At 43.9% G+C, this 18,424-nt stretch overlaps 1 protein-coding gene across 6 annotated transcripts in view; it reads right to left on the bottom strand.

Annotated features, from left to right (window-relative positions):
• Positions 1 to 18,424, bottom strand: part of HIVEP1 (HIVEP zinc finger 1) — a 124,188-nt gene that overhangs the window by 53,931 nt on the left and 51,833 nt on the right. For all 6 annotated transcript variants that reach the window (XM_061995114.1, XM_061995115.1, XM_061995117.1 and 3 more), the window contains exon 3: positions 1,405 to 1,458. In XM_061995114.1, coding sequence (XP_061851098.1) covers positions 1,405 to 1,458 — 54 coding nt within the window. The remainder of the gene's footprint in view (positions 1 to 1,404; positions 1,459 to 18,424) is intronic.

The raw sequence follows: 18,424 nt of genomic DNA, 5'->3' as shown, positions 1-18,424 counted from the left end.
TGTGTATGGCTGGACATACAGATCCCAGCAGACACTCTGAGCACTCACACCAACACTAACAACCCCATCCTGCTCCCTGATCTGGCCCAGGAGGACAGAGGTCCATTCATGGGAATGCATCTACGTGTTCAAGGTGGAACCCTCCAACAGCGGGGCTCAGAAACTCATGTCTGCCCAGTAGCCATCCCTGGATCCCAGTCTCCCCAGTTGCTGCACCTAGACATAGGAGCCCTCAAGGCTGCAGAGATCTCCAAATCTATCCTGGCCCACATTGCCTACTCACTGGCTCATCTGATTGATCTTTGCTGGTGATCGCAGCCACGCTCGCTCCAGTTGCTGCACCACAGACACTCCCCTGTCCCAATACACACACAGAGTGAAGAGTGTCTTGTGGGAAAATGATTGATGGTGGAGTTTAATAAGGAGACAGGACAAACTGCAATGGTCAGGAGCAGAACATGGGCAGACCAACGTCCTGGCTAGTCCCTGCTAGCATGCAAACAGATCCTTTTACTCAGTTATCTCTCTACTTCCCACATTTCTTCACTTGAATCCCTCACTTTTTCCACCTTTGGTTCATTTCCTAAACAGTTCATAACCAGCCCTGGGCAATCTCCAAAAGCTTTTCCCCCACATCCCTCAGCATGTCCCACATTCCCAGCTAGCAATGCTGTTAGTCCAAAAAGCAACCTGGAGAGCTGCTCCCCTTGGCTCGTGGCTCTGCAGGGACAGCCCTGGGAGGAGACTGTCCTTAATTTGGGTTTCTGACAGTCCCTGTGCTCCTCTGGGTTTGCAGATGGACCCTTCATCACTCTCCTGTGATAAGCCCAGTAGCAATCCAGCAAAGGATTGTTTGGACTCTCTGGATGTCTTTTGAGGGCGTGCAGCTGAGCTTTATCATACAACCAAACGAGTACTGCTGCAGCCAGCCTTGAAATGCAATGACTTTCCACCAGCTTTCTAAGCTCTAACACACAGATTTAATCTGTCACAGGTCATCTGTTTCTTAAAATAACCTGTGACGATCAATCCCTCTTCAGCATCTGTTAGAAATCATCACATATTGCTTGCCATAGACCAAATCTGGTTATTAATGATTAGGTAAATCATACAACGAAGCAACAGACAGCACAGGCTGTAGTCAGTAACTTGTGCACATCCCTAATGCTACAGCTCCAGCAGTCTCATCAAGGCCAAAGCAGCTACTCAAGTAGTTAAAACAAAGCCTCTGTGTCTCAGCAAAATTGGGGTGTTACAGACACAGCCCCCGATCTGCAGACAGACGTGTCTGGGGCCTCATGCAGCACCCAGCTCGGTGGAGTCTTTTTCAGGAAGGCTTTGAATCAGCCTCTAGAATCACAACGGATTCTTTATCTATTTCATTTCTTGGGGGATGTTTATTACCTCTCTGTTGGTCTTCTGTTCCATTAAGTTGCTTTTGTGCTTCCTCAATTTTGTCTGCAAGGAAGAGAAGTCATTATTAACACACACATATACATACACAAAAAGGCATTTACTGAAATTTGTCTGGAACTATCTGTTTATACTTAGGAGTGATCCCATTCACACGTAACTACGTGGTACATTATGAGTAATGCAGCCATATCAAATTGTCTCATGTTTTACCAGCGAGGCTATTGACATGTTAAATTACACGGAACTGCAGGAAGAAAAGCGTTGGCACTGGATGTGCAGTCAGCAGCTAATGCCATCCTAGCTTCAACCCATCTACAATAATTTATGCAGTCAGGGGCCTCTTTGGAATAGGTATTATGCTGCATTACAGAGAATTTTAATACATTTAGGAAAAAATGCTGTTAGAGGAAGACAATGCAGCATTAAACACGGCAAGAGAAACGGCAAACAGCATTTGCTCTGTGAGGCGATGGAGCCAACACACGAGCTGCTGGGGTGGAAGAGGTATCCTGTACTTATTCCTCTATGAAAACAACCTATAATTTCCCCCCCACACACACGTAGCAGGAGCAAAAAGAGGCTCTTGAGTCTTTACTCTCACCCTGTTCGTCACAGATTGCCCCCAGACACATCGCTGTCGGGAAGGGAATGGCGCTTCTGCCGCTGCTGCACTGAAGATACCGCAGGAAGGGCAGACCTCGTTCTGCACGTGCAGAGCAAGAAAAGGGGCAACTGGAATGAATAAAATCTTAAGACCAAATTCTTTTTGCTAGCAAAGAGTCCTTTGAGTGGCTTCAGGGTAAGGGGTTGTGTTGGTAAGCAGCAGCAGCACTGGGAGAGGCTGAGCTCCGCATATGATATACCAAACGATGGCCTGACTGACCATGAGCTGAGCTTGGGACGTGGCTGATCGTTTTCCAAAACACCTGTGAAAGATTTTCTTTTCTTATGTGATCTTGGTTGGGGATATAGTTTTTATCAAGTTAAATTGTAACAACAGAACTGGATTCATCCCAAACCTCTCTAACTCTACTGCTACAGCTCCAGAAATACCACACTTCATGGATGCCGTATGGAGATGGAGAAGGGCAACTCTGAGAAGCCCTCTCCTCTTTCTTCATGAACATAAAGGCTGTTACTTGGTCTGACTTTTACTCACTGGTCCTACACAAGGTTTCTAGAAAACATTCCTTCCTTCACCAGACTTCCTTACCTTCAGTGCACAGGAAACTTGAAAAGCCCTTCACTTAGGATAAGCACAACTTGACAACTAAAACATCAGCATGTTGTCAACATTATTCTCACACTAACCCCAAAACAAAGCCCTGGACCAGCTAGGAGGGAGAAAATTAACTCTGTCCTGGCCAAAACAAAGACATTCATATCACAGAGCTACTTGTTCTTGTCATTACACTGAGACACAGACTTTGCATCACACAGAATTTGTGGCAGCTGCTTCCCAGCTCGTTGCTTTTTACAGCTACAGCTCCTACACTGGAAGGCAGTTACCTTCCAAACTGCTGCACTTCAGGCTGCAAGGAACAACAGGGTGATCCCAAACTTCTGTGGAGCATGTGGCTAGAGCAGGCTGGGAACAGCTCAACCCCCAGCCCGACACCACAATGCAGCCTCCCTGGCTCTTCTGACATCTCCCACCTACACCAACCACAACTTGGCTAAGTAATATCAAATTTGTGTTCTCCAGTTGTTTCCTCTTGTGCCTCATGAAATGAGTCGTATGTGAAACACTTTAAGGCAAATGACTTCAGACAACATACCAGCGTATCCTTTCATAACGACATCACAGACCCTCTGAACGGCACCCACCTTTGCCAACTCTTTGTAAGCAACAATGCATTACACAAAAATCACCTGCAAAGCCCCCAGAGGAAGTGAAAACTGCAAAAATCTATACTGCAAGGTGCAAATATTATCCAATCCAATCCTCACTTGATTCAGTGTTGTTTCAGATGGAAACTCGTGATACTGAAGATAGTGTTTAACCTGAACATTGCACGAAGGAAACGTTTCCTTCACCACTGGAGTATTATTTATTTCTACTAGGGTAAGAGAAAGTAATTTCACTGCTGGGAATTTCACTGGGAATTCCTAACACATGGCAGATACAGCACCCACTTTCAAATGACAGACTAATACATACCTTGATTGCCACAAGACCTACAGTAACATCCCCAACCTGGAGAAGCAAATGCTGACAGTGACCGACAGCCTCTCTCTTAAGATGGGCCACTCCTCACCAAGGGCTTACTAGATGGGAATATACTCCAGTATGAAACCTTTTCACATTATTGCACAACACACTTCTCCCAGCAGCTTTCTGTTGTGTGCAAATATCATCAGATTCCTTGGGGTTTTAAATATGTGATGGAACTGTGCTTTTCAGGAACGTGAGGCAGGAGATTGACAAGCAGGAAAATCTGCTTCTTGTTTTACATGCCTCCTGCTGTGATGGATCATTAAATGGATACCAACAGTCTGAGTTAGATACAGGGGTGCTTGTGGTGGGTTTTTAAATGGGAAAACAAAAAAGAAATCAGATCTTTCAACAGCTTTGCATCTTCTATCTGCACTGAGAGAGGGGAAAAACCTCACAGTTTTAATTACAGCACAAATAAACTGTTGTTTATAAAGATACTGTCTTGTTTTATTAAGTAAAAGATACCAGCATACCAATGTACACAAACTTGAACGTGTTCCTCTGTGTTACAAATGCAGCAGGGAAGAGCCAAGGAAAAAAAACTTGGAAGGTCTTATTTGTATGGTCAGTTAAGGAAGAAAAAGGAAGGTTCAGGAATTTCAGCAAGGAAAGCAGAAATACCAGAAAGTGTGAGCTTTGCAAAATACAAAACCTGGTAACTTGTGATGGTGATTTCAGCTGGAGCAAAAAGAAGTCTTTCAATTGTGGGGTTTGGTTTGGTTTGTTCATCTCTTTCTTGCTCACAAAAGCCTTCATGCCTTGATAATGAGGTGACTGTCCTGCTCAACAAGTCACCCTGTACAGCAACAACATCCCCAGGAACGAAGCAGGAGACACTGAGGACTATTTTTAAGCCATTAGGAAAGCTCACATGGGGGTGATGGGTGAGAAGTGTTCATTACACTTACGCAAAACACACAATTGCTTGTACACCATTAAACATGTCAGTATTACTGTGAAAAGGGGGTTTTTCCCTCTTGTTGAAGATGCAGGACTCCTGCTCTAAACCAATAAAAGTGGCTTTGTTCTTATTTTTATTTCACATACTCTATTTCCAGGTAAGTGGAAAATCAGCAGATTTACACCATGTTGCATTCTAAGAACAGGCTTCTTCATCCAAACTTTGAAAGACACAAGCTCCCATCTTGCCTGAAAGGCTAGGGTTATCTCTTCAAATATGTAGCTAAAACAGCTGCAAGGAAAATGTCAGTATTTTCTTTCCCCTCAGTTAAAGACAAGAACAATTCTCAGGCCTTCTGCCTGAGTCATCCTAAAAATAACTCCAGCACAACAGCTTCAGATGGCAACAGTTCTTCTTCCTGCTTTCTCAAACAACACCCCCCCTCCCCGTGCTCTCTCTTACCTCGCTGCACCAGAACACATTTGCAAAGTAATGTTAAAACTTACTTTGCATGTTTTGCCAGTGGACACAGACATCCCTTGAATGACTTTTTCTTGCATTGCTCATCCAGATCATTAGCAGAGAACTGCAGTGACAAAATACTCTCCAGCTCAAGTGCATGGACGCAGTTTATATGCATGGGGTGGTACTACTGAAATCAGAATTGTAGGTGGGTTTTCTTTTTGTGGGGGGAATACACAGCTTGGGAAAGCCACCAATTCAAAGTTCAAAACACTGCATTTAAATAAACAAACAAGCAAATAAATAAAAGTACCCCAAGCACCAGACAGGCAGTGAGAGATTTGGGGCTGTTCAGCCTGGAGAAGAGGAGGCTCCCAGACCTTAGGGCAGCCTTCCAGTACCCTAAAGGGGCTGACAAGAAAGCTGGAGAGAGATGTGTTACAAGGGCCTGGAGTGATAAGACAAGGGGAAATGGCTCTGGAGTGAAAGAGGGGAGATTGAGATGGGACATGAGAAAGAATTCCTCCCCTTGAATGCGATGAGGCACTGGCACAGGTTGCCCAGAGAGGCTGTGGCTGCTCCATCCCTGGCAGTGTCCAAGGGCAGGCTGGATGGGGCTTGGAGTAACCTGGTCTGGTAGAAGGTGTGGGGAGGTGGAACAGGATGATCATTAAGGTCTTTCCAACTCAAACCATTCCACGATTCAGTATGGAGAGACCTAAGCCCACCTCCATGTCTCACGGAGCCACCTCACAGAGCAAAGGCTCATGCATCAAGCCCCCATGCCCACACAGCATGGGCAGCCTGAAGCCATGCAGGTCTGGAGGAAAAGCTTCCCTGGCAGCCTTTCATCCCAATGCACCGTGCCTGCAGCTGGGGATGTCCCTTGGGGGCTGGGGAAGATGCAGCAGCACCTGCCCTCCACTGCGAGGAAGCAGCGACGTTTCCTTCTTCAGTAGGAGGAGGAAAGGCTCTTTACAACCTGCTAAAACAGGAATGCTGCCTTCCTAATGCATTATGGCTCACTGAGATGAATCCCAAGATTTCCTTTAACCAGGCAATTAAAGGAAAAAAGAAGGGAGGGGGGGAAAAAAAACCCCAAGCAGAGTCTTGTCTGTACAAGGAGCCCATTAGGTTAATTCTGAGCGTGGTGCAGTTGGCGGAGGGGCAGTTGACAGGATGTTGTTTCTTGCCAACCATCCCTCGGGATGAGTGAAGGTTCAGCAGGCCCTTGCATGCAGTGGGAGAGGCTCCAAACCCAAAACCCAGGCAGCAGAGATGCAAGAGCGGGTCCTGAACTGCACTCCAGGCTCACAGAGGGAAGGAGGGATGGCAGCTTGAAAAGAGGGGATCCCACAGGCAGGAGGGGCAGGGGCTGGCAGCTGAAAATGCCTTTGATGGCCCAGAGTTCCCACTGCTGCCTCTCTGATGCTAAACAAACCCCTGCAAAGTTGGCATAAAGATATTTCATAAAACCCAGAGGACAAGGCACCCTTCTCAAACTTAAACCAACCTTTAATTAGAAACCACTCTACTGTCCCCATATATTTCCCTTTTCTGATTTAATGAGGAACTCTCAAGATCTCAAGGAAGGGACTGGATGAGGAAAAACATTCCCCCTGTCTTCTCTGTAATTTTATAGCATGGATACTTGACACTTTTTGGTGTCTGGTTTGTTGGTGGTTTCTCCTTTCCAGTTTTGGGGTTTAGAGTATTGTAGCACCGCAGCTTGGTGGGTTGCCAAACACCGAGCCTGATAACTGATAGCACAGCTATCCCCAGCCTACCAAAAATGCAAGGTGAAACAGATTAAATCTCAGTCTGTCAGATGCTACTGAGTTTGAAGATCGTTCATACAGCTGTGAGAGAAGGGAGGAAAGAAGATCTCCGTTAAAACTACATGAATTCAAAACTCTTGGCAGCTAGGAGGATGATGCAGGAGCAGTTGTCACTTAAAAAAAACCCTATCAACCACTTTTTCAAACACCTTAAATGAGATTTAAAACACTTTAAAATGTTCTACTAGTCATTACAACCTTGACTAATGACCTGTTTGCTCAGTTTTTCAGGAAAATCTTATGCATTTTCATTGTAATGCCAACCATGAATGCTCATCATACTCCCTGCCATATATAATTATTTGCATTTAAAAATGAAGAACCCATGACAGATGCTTTACATAACACTGTTGAAAATAGAGGACAAAAATCCTCCCTGTTTTTATTCTTCCTTTTAAGAAAAAAAGAGGCTTGCATCGTTGAAAGTACAATCTGGAGATTAAATCAGTATCAGCAGCAGACAGCTATACTGCATACACACAAACAAAACAGTAACTGGAGAGCTTGTATATTAACTGAATATATAACAGCTTTAGCCTTGCCATCACATGTATTATTTAAGCATGGCAAGGGCTCCTGATGAGGCTGACAAGGTGCACGCACATAAATCACTTAAGCACTTTGCCCACGAACCCAAACTCAATCCCTGCATCGTCAATTAACCACTGGAGAGCTTTCTGCTTCTTTTGATTTGTTGACATGGCTTGAGTTTTTATTATGAGGCTTTTAAACTCATTAAAAACTGAGCACAGGAGGGGGTGGGAAGAGGATTTTTGGGTGGCTGTTGCCTTGCAGAAGGATGTCAAGCAATCTGAGGGGACAGGCAACTGTAGGTGTCAAGCACAAGCATCTGGAAGTGCAGGTAAAGTATCTTCAAAAGTAGCTGCTGCTTGGCACCTTGTGTGAGGTGGCAACTTCCATGGCTAGTCCCTTTTCACCTGCCCCACAAAGAAAAGCCACCCTAGAGCCTGCACGACCTGAGAGCCACAGCCTGTGCCACCAGAGAGGCTTCATCTCTACCTTGCCTCCCTCCCTTACCAAAGCACGACCACAGGCACTGATTGCAGGGTCATTTGCATAGCTCCTCATCAGCCACCCAGCACAATAATTACACCATTCCTACGCTGACAGCGAGAGCATCGTTCTGCCCTGGCTGCCAAATTCTAGCTGTGTGCCTAGGACAAGGTAATTATTAGCACTAAACTCTCCTTTATAATTATTTAACAGCATTCACTGTTCCAGGCTTCATTTCAGCTTTCTGGGTTGGTTTCTTTTTTTCCCTATAACTAACCCAATATCAGGGTTAAAAGGTAAATCATAAGATTAAAGCTCTAGTACACCACCTTCTCCAAGCTGCTGCCTTGAGCACCTTCACACCTTCTGCACTGAGACAGGTTCCCTCTCCCTGGTGACCTTTCATCTGATGTCCCCAGACTGGGGTTTTCTGACACAGAAATTAAATAAATGCCAATTAAATACCTGGAAACACCTGTTTTTGTCTTAAAACAACTTTTCCACTCACTGGAAACATACATCAAAGCATCAACACATGGGGCCTGAAAGATTTCATTTCTGTATTTTCTCCAATACACATCCTGTATCAAAGCAGCAAACGGTTGAGTCAGCCACTCCCCAGCCAAACAGGGAGAACAAACTTTCCAATCATCTTTCTGGTACTCCAAAAGCACTTGTCCTCAACTGCAAGGCTGCTGAGGGAGGGCTTGCCCAAGACAGAAAGGCACAAAACTGGTTCTACAGGTACAACAACATCAAGAGCTGATGTTTCATCAACTGTGACAGCAGCGCTGAGCCCTTCTGAAAGTTCTCCAAGGGGTCAAAACTGCACTTTAATTTCTTCTATTTCTGGAGTTCCTGAATTGCTGCCGGAGCTCACAAGGCAGAAATCATGGAAGTAGACACATTCAGCACTGAGAAGCCTTTAGCATCAATAACTCTGTTTAAACATGGATTCACTTCCTTAAGCTTAGCCTATAACTTAAAAGTTAGCTCTTTACTGAGATCGCACAGGCTTGATTAAAAGGGTTTAAGTTATCAGATCTTCAGTAGGACTTTAGATACTGAAGTTCTTCTGATTGCCTGATACTGCTGGACAACAAATGGCACTGACTTCTTTTTTCTGATGACACTACCAGAAAAATGAAGCAAAGCAAAAAAGCCTTCCAGTCAACCCAGAAGCCCGACCCAACATCTTGCCTCCAGCAGCAGCCAAGTGCAGAAGCTGAGGTAAAAGCAGAAGAGGCCACGTGGCAAGTCCCTGACTGCAAAACCACGCAGCCCTGCAGCAAGCACCAGAAGCTGCACATGAGCCTCGGGGGTCCCACAGATCACTCTTACACTAGTTTCTGCGTTGAATCTGGGTGAGCTTTTCACACTTTTCTTCTCCCAAGTGCAGAGCCTCATCTACTTGAACCATCCCTTCTGCAAAAGCCGTTTCATAGCCTTACAGCCTCGACAGCTTCTGCGGTACTATTTTATCCTCTTTGGAGGAAGAAGTGAAGATGGGAAAGAGAATTATAAGGAAGAGATCAGAATTGATCCCACTGTTGAAGATGCACACCACAGACACTACTGTGACAGATGCATTTTTCTCCACTTGTGCCACAAACACTCCTAATGTTGTATTTGCTTTTTGACAGCTAGTGAGCACACAGCTGACTTCTCTACACAAATCTATGACTCCTACATCTCATGCCCAAGCATTAACAAGCAACCCCACCTCAATGAAAACTCTGGCTATGTTTCCCATGGACATCACTTTGCGTTTATCCACGCTGAATTCCACCTGTCATTTCATAATAACGGTTGCACAGCAACCTGACGTCGTTTTGAAATCCTTTGCATTTTCATTTTGCATCTTCATCTCCACTTCTGTGGCTGGCTCCATCAAACCAGCAGCACTGTCACTTCGCCAGGCGTGCTCCTTCCCAGGTCACTCACAAGAATGGGACTTGACAAGGCACATTTTTATTAACTGTGAAATGCCTAGCAGTGTTTGCCTGCTCAAATGGGTAAATATCAGCCTCTCAATAAATTTACACACAGCAGATTTTTCTTCTGGGGTGTGTCAGGAGAGTTCACTCAATACTCTTTCTTCTTTAAAACACTGTCCTTATTTCCAACCTGTCTTTATAAACGCAGTCTCCCAAAACATCATTGTCCCCTCGCCGTACTGGTCAAAGAACATGCTTCTGGGTCATCACCTCCAGCCACACACTGCCCACTCCCCTTCCTCACTAGCTTCTGCCAGCACTGGAGCATCTGCAGATATCATCCTTGTAACTGATTCTGATACACAGCTTAGAACTTAGGGTCACAAAGATGATAAAAGGGAGTGGAGCATCTCCCTTGTGATGAAAGGCTGAGGGAGCTGGGGCTCTGCAGCTTGGAGAAGAGGAGACTGAGCAGTGATCTCATTCATGTTTACAAATATGTAAAGGATGGGTGTGAGGAGGATGGAGCCAGGCTGTTGTCAGTGATGCCCAATGATAGGACAAGGGACAACAGGTACAAGCTGCAACAGAAGAGGTTCCAAAGCAACACAAGGTAAAACTTGTTCCCTGTTGAGGTGAGGGAGCACTGACAGGGGCTGCCCAGACGGGCTGTGGAGTCTCCTTCTCTGGAGACATTCAGAACCATCTGGACAAGTTCATGTGTGACCTACTCTAGGCAGGGGAGTTGCACTGGATGAGCTTTCCAGGTCCCTTCCAGCCCTTGAGATTCTGTGATTCTGTGACTTTCTCCAGACCAGTGGTCAGCTGTCATTTTATGCTAGTCAGTAAATCCACTTTGACAGGGCTGCAAGATCCCATTCACCTTCAACCTGAAAATCCTTCTCTCATACAACCAACCACTAAGAGCAAATTTAAAGCTTTTCATTAATTTAGCTAAGGTATCTTTTTCTTTGCTTGCTTGTTTTTCCAAGAACTTAATAGGCCTTAATGTTAGAAACCAAAGCATGTATACACAGTCCAATGTATGAACAGTCCTAACAGCATCCGTGGGTCTTGGTGCCAAAAACAAATCCACAATTAACTTGTTATTCTAAACCTTGCTCTGTGAGACTTTGCAAGTTTATTTTTTCCATAATAATCTTCTATTTTGGCTCTGATATTTCTTTTTTTTTTAAATATAATATGCTGAATGAAATGTTCCAAGCTGCAGCTTTAACATCAAAAACAATGGAAACTGGATTGACAGAAAGAAAAACGCCTTTGAGAAAACTAGTCAATACAAGCTGATGGAGAAATAGCTGTACCTGAAACACTAAACTCAAGTGAAGTCACAAAGATACGGTATTTTCTTGCTAACAGCATGCTTCAGCCATGAACTGGGGCTTAGCCACCCTAAGAGGCTTACAAACAAAACAGCCCTAGGCAGTTCATGTTCTCTTCTCAGGGAAAACACAGATTGGGGGTGGAAAATGTATGTATTAAGCCAATACCTCACTTCAGTGCTTTAATTCACTTTTCCCCTCTAACCTGCTCCCATTCTCCCTCAAGACTCGAGACAAAAACCAGGTCTACAGCACCCCACTGAGCACTTGGGTGTTCTCCAGCTCACGTGTCAGTCCCATCAGAGACGGTGGGAGCAAGGATAAACCACCTCTCCTGAAACCGCGCATGTCCTACGCAGGGTTAGGCGGATCCCAAGCGAAGCAAGGAAGCTGTGGGCTGACCACACTGAATCATCCAAACTTGCCAGGCACTTCCCAAGGCATGGCTTTGGGAAGGAGGGGGCAATTAGGCATGGCATGCTGTGAGGAAATCAGGCAGGTGAGGTGGCTGCTCTGGCTGGCATCTGGAGCCAAGGGAACACTGGCCTTGGGGGGGACATCACTGCTCCCTGTTGTACCTGCAGGCACCCTGCCCATGCCAGCTCGCCTGTAAAGGACAGCACTGCCCCACCCCTGACCTCTGCCAAAAGCCAAAGATCACTCACATCACACAGATCCAGTAAAGTGAAGCAGAGACAGAGAACAAGCAGGATTTATAAGCAGCACTGCCAAACAAAAATGTGTTGCAACGGAGGGCCAGAAGGTCTTACCTAGGTATGAATTGATAGAGAAAGGGAATAAAACTGTGAAATCTTTAATGACTGCTCCAAAGTCAAGTCCTGATCAAAATTTGGGCTTTTTTTTTTCCCTTTCTCTGTGGGGATGGGGGCTGCTACGATACTCTGGGGGTCTTAGATGGTAATCAGTAACAAATCTGAAGAGAAAAAACTCAAATGCTCTCCCCTTGCCCTGATAAAAATAATAGATTTCTCCCCAAGAAAGAATGCAAAGTAGGCTGAAGCACTTTACTGCTGTTGCTTTTTTCATTACCTATATGAGACCTTCAGACACCAAATAAGACCTCCAAAAAACTACCCTGACATGTTGTTGTGGAGGCTCCTTCCTTGGAGGTCTTCAAGACCCACCTGGACATGTTCCTGTGTGACCTGATCTAGGTGACCCTGCTTCTGCAGGGGGTTGGACTGGATGATCTCTAAAGGTCCCTTCCAACCCCTACCATTCTGTGATTCTATGTTGACACTGCCCATTCCTTTATTTTTAATACAAGAAACCAGTTATCACAACAATGTGAGGTTTTGGTTAGTAAATAGAGAATAGTGTGCTATTAATGCTGTAAATATGCTAAACAGCATTTTGAAAAATGAAGAAAAATTACACAGATCTACTGATATTCACCTCATCCCACAAGAACAGCTCCTATTGCCACTGAAGGGCAAACTGTTACCATTCCTTTTAAAAGAATCAATAAAATCGAACTCAAAACCCAGCTCCATTTCCCTCTCTTTCTAGGTTCACTGGTGAAATTTTCTTTCTCTACTTGCAAGCTTAGCAAGACAATGAACTCTCTGCTTCTGCCACACCTACAAAACGATGGCACTCTGCAATCTGAACATCACTTGGGTGTTTTTTCCTTTTTTTATTCTGAATTCAGGCTCAATTTTGCTGATTGAAGACGAGGGGGCGGCGAGGAACGTGTGGGAGAAAGCCACAGCAAGCTGCCATCCTGCACACACACACCATCCTACCCCCACCTTTGGAAGCAGAATTCAGTCTGGAGGGAGCTCACTTCAATAGGGATGTGTTGAAGTGAGCACCTCCAAAGAGATAGGTTTCTCTTTCTTTTAGGTCTTTAACAAAGAGATTTTACACAAGTTGACCCCATGCCACAACAGAAAGACTTGTATCCAACTCTATGATCTCATTTACAGTAAGGGGGTTTTTTTTGTTGTTGTTGGGTTTGTTTTGTTGGAACAATGACTTCTGGAAAACATGGTGAGTGGGAGAAGAAATTGTTCCAATGTGCCACTTGACTAAAGCAACGAAAACGCAAACCCGGTGGTAACGTCCCGGGACTGGCTCTTTGCTTTTGTTTTTAACATGCCTTGTTTGGACCTTTTCTTGGTAGAGCTAAAATTAATGACTTCAGCATCAGCCCCAAATTTCCAACACTATTAAGATTGGAAATGGCATTTTCCCTGTATGTACTGTAATCTGTTTATTTCCATTTTCAATATGTTTCACCTATTTACAGAAGTGTTTTTCTCTCTGTTTTGCTTTTTTGTTTTCAACAGCTCAGCTAAAATGAATTTCTGCTCAAAGTTTCCATGTTTCCAGCCAGAGAAAGGGTAACCAAGACAGAAACTGTGCATGGTTAATAGGAAGAAAAATAACATTGGAAACTTTGCATGCACAAAGAAGGGAAGAGGGGGGAGAGCCATGCCAACTGGACAGCCTCTTTCACTCTTTTAATTTCTCTTCTCTGAGGAGGTTCACATCAGATAGCAGACTAAGAAAAGGCTCCACCAACCTCTTAATAAAGCTTGCATGAGCCCTGCTAAATTCCAGGAATGTTTCACTCAAATCTAAAGTATACTACAGAGACATTACAGGAGGGAAGAGAAAAGGTATTGGGAGGAGAGGAAAAACAGGCTGCAGCTGCCAATCTGAACCTTTCTTGTGCTGACAGCCTTCAATGGGAGCCAGAGGTGCATGACTTCTCACTGATGCTTGCAGCTGAGCCAGCCTCAACCTCTTTTCAGGCATCCTCTCTTGCCAACCCCTCCTATGACAGCAATTGCATCAGTAAAACCTTCCTGATCCCTTCTAGTGCCACTAGATTCAACCAGCGACGATAATAAGGCTGTGAGCAGCAGGACAAGGTGAGCATCCAACCGATCTGGTATTCCCCATATGAAATGCAACAGCTCAAAGGCTTCTGATGCCTCTGACTTGGGAAACACCTCAGGTTGTCCATAGAGCATCTGAAACAGACGAGGGAGAAGGAGAGGAGGCAGGGGCAGGATAAAAGATAGTATGGAGGAAAAAAAGAAGAAAATGATGAAGTGCAACACAAAGCCAATGAGCAGCACCTGCGCTGTAGAAATGATGCACTGAAAGGATTTTCTCCTTTTCCTTTCTCCTTCCTGAGGAGATGACAGATCAGTTCAACCTTTGAGGACCCTACTTAGGAGAGATCACAGCAAGTAGGAAAACACTAAACACACGATTTCCCATGTATTTTCGCTTGTAAATAAACACTGGACAATATTTTAATGGTGTTTAAATTCAATTAAAAGATATATTCATACAGATGACCTGATGCTTTCGTATTGTTGGCAGCCTGTCTGTCCAGCTTCTCCTATTCTGTAGTTACAAGTAATAGTTCCAATCCAAATAACCTCAAGTGAATCCTGAGGCAAGATTAACCAACTTCTTGCAGGTAGGCTGGTATTTGACTTTTGGCTTCATACTTTAGCATAAATTTTAAGCATGTAATACCTTAAAAACCCAAAGGACAGAGCCCAAAGCTACCTCACCTCAAAAGCAAACAACAGTCCTCACTCATGTCAAACTTACTGTGTGGGTCTCAAAATACCTTAGCTCATTTGTTTAACCCCATTTAGTAATTACTTCCAACTGTATGAAACTGTGAGTTTTACTGCTGAGAACTTCTAGAAATGAAGGGTTTTTTCCAGTTGAACATTCAACTGGTGTTTGTTAACAGATTCTGACCTTAATTACCAATTAAGAACTGGGTGAAATTTACACTTTCACATTCCCAGTAAACAATCTTGAAGATTTTGGTGGCTGCAACTTCATTATCCCCCCCATGCTACAGTAAGCAAGAGATTTGGAAGCTGTTACTCCACAAATTTAGCACAAAAGCAGCAATGAACCCAGTGTCTCTCATTAGAAAACCCTTGTTAAATTGAGATGGAAATATGGAAAAACAAAAGTCCTTTTTAAATGATCACCAGGACATAGTTCTAAGCATGCAAATAGTTTAAGTTCCTGGCTTGATCCATGATTTAGGTGACATCTTAGGAGTCACCTCTTCCCAGGACAGCAAGAGCAATGCAACCAGCACATAGCTGCCTAAATTGCAGACTAGTGGAAAAGTGTTTTCACTTGCAAGGCTGTGTTACAACAAGCAAAAAGCCACGGTGAAAGCACTGAAATATGGAAAGAAGGAAACAGGTCAAATCCCTGTATATCTGTTTAAACTACTCATGTATTTAATTTATGACCTGAGCGAGGAACTGACCTGCAGGTCTCGATTATTCTCTGAAAACAGCCACATATTGCAGACAAAGTTCATTTCTGGGCACTTTACCAAGGTGTTTTTCAAACCTCTTTTTTAGGAGGGGGTGCTATTTGCAGATACAACGTTGGGTCTCTTCAGGAAGAATATACACGATAATAATACGACTCATTCAGAAACAGAAGTTCAAAAGGCAATGAAAAACATTTAGGGACCTGGAGATGATTCCATATGCAAAAAGGCTGGAAGATTACAGCAGTATAATTTAAGAGAGAGGGGGAAAATAGTTGACACAATTCAGGTATTTAAAATAATACATGTAGGGAAGGTCCAGCCGAGTGCTACTGGAAAAATAAGAGCAAATGTAACCTCATAACTCTTCTTTCTAATGTCATGATGTGGGCCACAACCTCATTCCTGACCTTCTCTCTGGTTCTGTTTCACCAGTTTATCTCTGTTCTCGTTTCATTCCTCCTTCCAGGCAGGTATTTAAAAGATATGTGTTTAAGATTTAGCTTTCTCGCTGCAAATGAATTCATTGATCAATTCTGGTGGAAAGCATTCCAGAGAAAGCCTTTTAAACACAATGAGATATTAGCTCTTGGGCTTTTGCCATGAAATATTGAAGCTCCGTCCCAAGGAACCTCAACGCTCACGTTATTAAGATGAACACACCCTAGTAAGAGCGAAGGGATAATGTTCTCGACAGAGATCAAATGTGATTTCAGAACACCACCCAGCTACTAATTGCACTGCTTGAAAGGTTACAAAAACGCCACAAAACAAAACCTCTGTGCTCCACAGCTGGTTCTTGCAGAACTGCAGAATAACCACTTGTTATTCTCCCTCTGAAACCCTTGGCAGGGGCTGCCTTGAGACAGGAGACTGATGAATCACTCCGGCTATGTTTTAACCAAAGGAGGAAAGAGTTAAAAGTAATTCTGTTTGCTTTAGAAACTGACATCCTTTGTTTGGGTTGAGACAAAATAACATTACAGGCATGCAATACCCTTTAAACTCGCCACTCCAACAATAACTAAACTCCAACAATAACTAAAGCTATTCTAAGAAACTACCACCCAAAAAGAAATCACCGCACATTTACAGTAAGGTTGCCATCACAGAGTTGCTGTATACTTGCGACAGCACCAGAAATGCTCAGCTGAGCCTAGTGCAGAGTGACCTGGCTGTAACCACCAAAACAGGACAGCGACTCACCACTCAAGGCCTCCAGCAAAACACACAGCAATCAGAATGGCAATACAGGACTCTCTGTCTGCAACAGCACCTTGAAGGGAAATGCAATACTCCATCCAACTCATTAAATGACATTTCTAACACAAGAACATTGAAATGCCGCCACAGTTTTAACGAGGAAGCTCAGACTGTGTGGTTTGATCACGCACTTGAGCTTCACCTTTTCACTTCACTCAAACTGCAACCTTTCAGAGTGCTGAACTCAGACTCTCGTTTGCCGACGCAGACACTTCAGCTCCAGTCACGAGCACACCTGAGCGCTGACCCTTCCACCTTTCTTTTGAACGGCACACACTTTGAAACTCGTAAGCTGTTTGCTTTGAAGTTGGCACTGCTCCATCTAAAAATCACCTGAACTCTTACAATTCAAGCCTGGAAATGGATTTCTGGTTTGCAGTGGTTTAGCATTCACAATCCCGTTCTCGAGCCCATCTGCACTGAGCCGTCTCCTGTACCCTCCTGGAGACCTGGTCCAAGTCCCAACAGCAACCCTCCTGGCTTTGACATCTGCCCCTGCCAAATGAACCTCAAAGGACCACTCTGAACATCAACCCAGCAACAACTCTTAAAGCAATACACTGGAACACACTGATGTTCCAGTAACAGCCACCTATATACAGTATACGATGCTCCATGTGACAATGTATGTGACCTGACCTGTAATTCCCTTGATCTGAGTCTGTCTTAAACACGATGGAGATGGTTCTGACTCCAACTAGAATTAAAAACACTGATAGACAAAACAAAGCTCAATAGTTTGCAAACTCAACTGCCATCTCTCCCTCTACATATGCGTACAAATGTACACATTTTCAAGGATGCATAATTAGCTGTAAGAAAATAGTTCTCAGAAATCAGAAAGCTAAAGTATTTATATCAAAAGCTGAATCTCTCTCACTCTAGCTGCACAAATAAACCCACTGAAGTTGCCAGCTTTGTCAAAGTGAGCAAGATTAGGTTCTAAACATGAATCAATTTAAGCAGCCAGAAACCTACAAGATGCACTAACATTGCTTTCAAATTCCAGGCAGATTTTTACGAGCTGAAAACCACCAAGTCTGTGGAAACAAAGCATTTTCTGATACAAGGCAGCACTGACATCACATGAAACACACCTTCTAGCAGGGCTATCTTAAAACCTAGATAGTGTTGCAGGGGTGGTCTGAGGAGGGTTGGAGTAGGAGGGGTGAAAGAGGGAGAGATCTAACTGTAATAGAGTTTAAAATCCCAGGTACCCACACTGGTCAGGCAGCTTTAGTTGGGTTGCTTTTTCTCCTTTGGGGTTGGGGGTTTTTTTTCCTTCTAGATTTTGTCATGTGTTTCTAACAATAAAAGCCAATAAAGTGACTTGATTTGCAAGAGGCACTACAATCAGACAGATCCAAGATAAAAATAAAACTCATTATCTGTAAGGTTGCTCTCAAAAGTCAACTAACACGTTGGCATCACAAGAAATTAATTCATCAGTGTATTTTTTGACAAGCACAGTGCTTTTCTCTCAAAGGTCATTTTTCTAAATTAAGCAAAGCATTAAGTATCTTTGCTGTTCTGCTGCACATCCCAAACTTAACTCATGAAATGTTTTCGCAGTAAAATCAAATTACGTTTGAAATCAACGGAAGAAACAGTTTCACATGCATGGAACTTTGACATCCCTACCGTAAGCAACGTAAGCAGGCAGCAAGGCCTGTTTGTATTCCTAACAGCATATCAACTGAAAATGGGTATACTTGGTAAAGAAAGCATCCTTCTTTTA

This window comes from Colius striatus, chromosome 4 (genome assembly GCF_028858725.1).
Source record: "Colius striatus isolate bColStr4 chromosome 4, bColStr4.1.hap1, whole genome shotgun sequence".
Classification (NCBI taxonomy): domain Eukaryota; kingdom Metazoa; phylum Chordata; class Aves; order Coliiformes; family Coliidae; genus Colius; species Colius striatus.
This window is presented reverse-complemented; position numbering and strand designations above follow the sequence as displayed.